The following is a 3,241-nucleotide window of genomic DNA, read 5'->3' as shown; positions in this document are numbered from 1 at the left end:
GGAGGAGGAGGAGGAGGAGGAGGAGGAGTTTGGATTTGATATCCCACTTTATCACTACCCTAAGGAGTCTCAAAGCCTTTCCCTTTCTCCCCCACAACAAACACTCTGTGAGGTGAGTGAGACTGAGAGACTTCAAAGAAGTGTGACTAGCCCAAGGTCACCCAGCAGCTGCATGTGGAGGAGCGAGGAAGTGAACCCAGTTCACCAGATTATGAGTCCACCGCTCTTAACCACTACACCACGCTGGCTCTCTTAGTGAGACTAAGGGAGGGCTGCTTCAAAAGTGGTCTACCACCAGCTCTTTTTTTTTTAAATAATACTACTTTATTGAGAAACAGGTTGCACAAACAGGCACAGCGACAGGGCTCACAAGGCGCTAAGGTGGGTCTCAGCCAGTGCAGTTTCAAGGGAGGTTTGGGAGGTGACAATAATCCCACTATCCGTATCCATGGCATAATATTCCTGCTTTGCCAAAGGACTGCTGGTGATTTTGGGGTAACCGGATGATCTGTAAAGTAATTCTGAATAGTCCCTGAGAGAGTAGTTCACTTCCTCGAAGTACCTCTTCCCAATGGGCTCATCATTGGCATGTGCCCATGACCCCTCTGTAGAGCTCTATGGCCCCTTTGGCTGATGGGCACAGTTCCTTCCAAAAGTCCCCGCTCTGCTCCATTGTCAGGACATCCTCTCTGTCAACAAAGATGATGCTGGTTGATTCTTGGGCCTCAGGGCCCCCGATAGCATAATGGTGCCTCACCTGCTCAGAGCTGAGACTGCACCTGATGTAGACTTCAGCACTGCAGTGGCCTGCGCTGGTCTCGTTCCGGGCTATTCCAAGCAACATTGGGCTGCTGAGGGTGGGCATTGGAAGGTTCACCTCATCCTGGATCTCTCGCAGCACAGAACAGAACAACTCCTTGACCACAGATTCTCCTGGGAGGTCCTGTTGACGGACAGGCCCCTCCAAGGTGGCATCTCCCATGACAACCTGCGGTTCCGGGTGGCCTCCAGGAATGTCAATCTTCCCAGGCACCTCCCCTACGCACTGACTCCGCCGCAAAAAGACAAACTTGTCATCTGCTGTGTGCAGCATGGCGCCCACCCCCAGGGGTTCGGCAAGGTAGGCCTGGCTGTTCCCTAAGTCCTCGCGCCCACGCTCCTGGAGCTGCCCGGCTGCGTCCGCCAAGTTGGTGCCCACAAAGTCCTTGTAGCAGGTGAGACCGAGGCAGAAGGTCAAGATGTCCCCCTCCAGCTGGATTGAGTGGAGACGGAATTTGGCTCCGTCAAAGAGCCATGGGCTCTGCTGGCGACGTGCCACCCAAGCTGTCTCGATTCAGGCCCTGTCGCCAGGGAGTGGGCGACGGTCATACAGCGGGGAGAGCTCAGCTCGGACCTGAGCCTCTGAGATGCCCTTGGGAGATGGGCACTGGAAGAGGAGAGAGATATCAGGATCCATCTTCTGCCTGCTCTGTCCATCTAAGGGCACCTTATATTTGACTGAGTCAGGCTGTGCCTACACCATACATTTAAAGCACATGACTTCCCCCAAAGAATCTACCACCAGCTCTTTGAAACTTGCTGTACCTCCCACCACCCACTCAGCAGACCACCTCTGGCAGCTCATAAAAGCCAAGAAGGTCAATTTTCCAGCACACATGTGGAAGGACTCATCTCTCCAAGAATTCTGCCCACATCCTTGACCTGAGCAAATTGAAAAGTATCCAGTAAAACTGGTCAAAAGGAGCCGGGGGCGGGCATTGAGTAGATAAATGATTACACTGTCCTCTTTTCACCAACTGTAAGTCCATTTTCAAACATTCCAGCAGGATGTCATTGCGTCGCTCCAATTTCCCCCCTTTTTTATTCCTGAATACTTATGGATAGTTTTTTTTAGAATGATGGCATTAGTATGGGCATCCATATCTTTTAGGAAAAGAAAAATATAGAAGGCATATTTTGAAGATATTCTGTGCATCACACCATGCCAGAGACTTTGGTGCTATGACTGGAGCAAGTTGTGACTACGGTCAGGGCACTTTCTTGGTTCAAAATGGCATGCAGAACCCAGGCATGATGCTGACCAGGCGGGATCTCCCGCCTGCCAGGAAATGTGAGCCACCCACTTTGATGTAACCCCAGCCCCTAAGTTACCAAGTTCCTCAGTGAATGGCCTCTATTCTTGGACATCCCTAGTGCAGGCTGAGAAGCAGATATATTTTGTTGTTGTTTAGTCGTTACTATCAAATAACCAGTTGTCTGTGCTTTCATAAATTGTAAAATCATATCTGAATTAGCCTGTTAAGCCATATCTTGCCATAATTTCCTGTTAGTTGTACACGTTCTAATTAATTTTGCCAATTTGCAAATAAAAATTAAATTCAGCCGAAACATTAAGGAGTTCACATTTTCAATAAGTGGCACTCAGCAATTTAGCTGCATGCCTCGCGTTAATAACAGTGGGAATCATGCAGTTAAATCACCCCCCGTTGCTTTAGAAATGCACCCCTAAGGTATACAAATCAGATGCCGTATGTCAGCTTCAACTACGCATTGGGCTTTTTTTTCAATTAAGGTTCCATGCGAGTTGGCTGGTCCCACTCAGTGTGCACATTCTGCTCAATAAGAACAACACAAAGGGGAGGGGGGCAGGAAGAGGACACAAATACCCCCCAACAGCATCAAAACTGGGGCAGCCCAGTCAGATGGGTGGGATACAAATAATAAAATTGCTATCATCGTCATTGTCATCATCTTACCCCTAACTCGCCCTCCTTAAAAGTCTTTTTTTAAAAACGGAAACAGGATTGGGGATGTGAGAGATCCCAGCTTTTCTACCCTAGCTAGCAGCATGGGGCACTGTAAACAAACCAGAGGTTCTTGCCTGCTTAAGGAAAAGGAGGATCCCTTCAAATGTTCTTTAGAAAAGAGGGGGATAGAGGGGGGGAGAGAGAGAGGTCTTCTCATGAAATACAACAAGTGTGGTTTTCCAAGTGAACCCAAATCTGATCTACAATTGATCAAGACAGTGTGGATCAGGTGAGTTCACTGAGTTACACCCACCATCTAAAGTCATCATGGATACAAGCAACTGCAACTACAAAACGTTCAGCAAGTCAATCACAGTGGGCCTTTCAGGGCACAAGCCATTTAATCCCGGAGCCCTCACCAAGGAGCCCCTGCAGCACCTGTGGAAGCTCAACGGGACAACACTCAGCAGGGGTAATGGCGATGGAGAAATAAC

The 3,241-nt window shown here is 49.0% G+C and overlaps 1 protein-coding gene across 1 annotated transcript; it reads right to left on the bottom strand.

Moving 5' to 3' along the window:
• Positions 1-307: 307 nt before the first annotated feature.
• LOC128409615 (uridine diphosphate glucose pyrophosphatase NUDT22-like) lies at positions 308-1,517 on the bottom strand. The gene is given in 1 exon segment (XM_053380185.1): positions 308-1,517. A coding segment is annotated over 1 exon segment (876 nt). The 5' UTR covers positions 1,457-1,517; the 3' UTR covers positions 308-580.
• Positions 1,518-3,241: the final 1,724 nt, after the last annotated feature.

The sequence above is a fragment of the Podarcis raffonei genome, chromosome 2, assembly GCF_027172205.1.
Source record: "Podarcis raffonei isolate rPodRaf1 chromosome 2, rPodRaf1.pri, whole genome shotgun sequence".
Classification (NCBI taxonomy): domain Eukaryota; kingdom Metazoa; phylum Chordata; class Lepidosauria; order Squamata; family Lacertidae; genus Podarcis; species Podarcis raffonei.
This window is presented reverse-complemented; position numbering and strand designations above follow the sequence as displayed.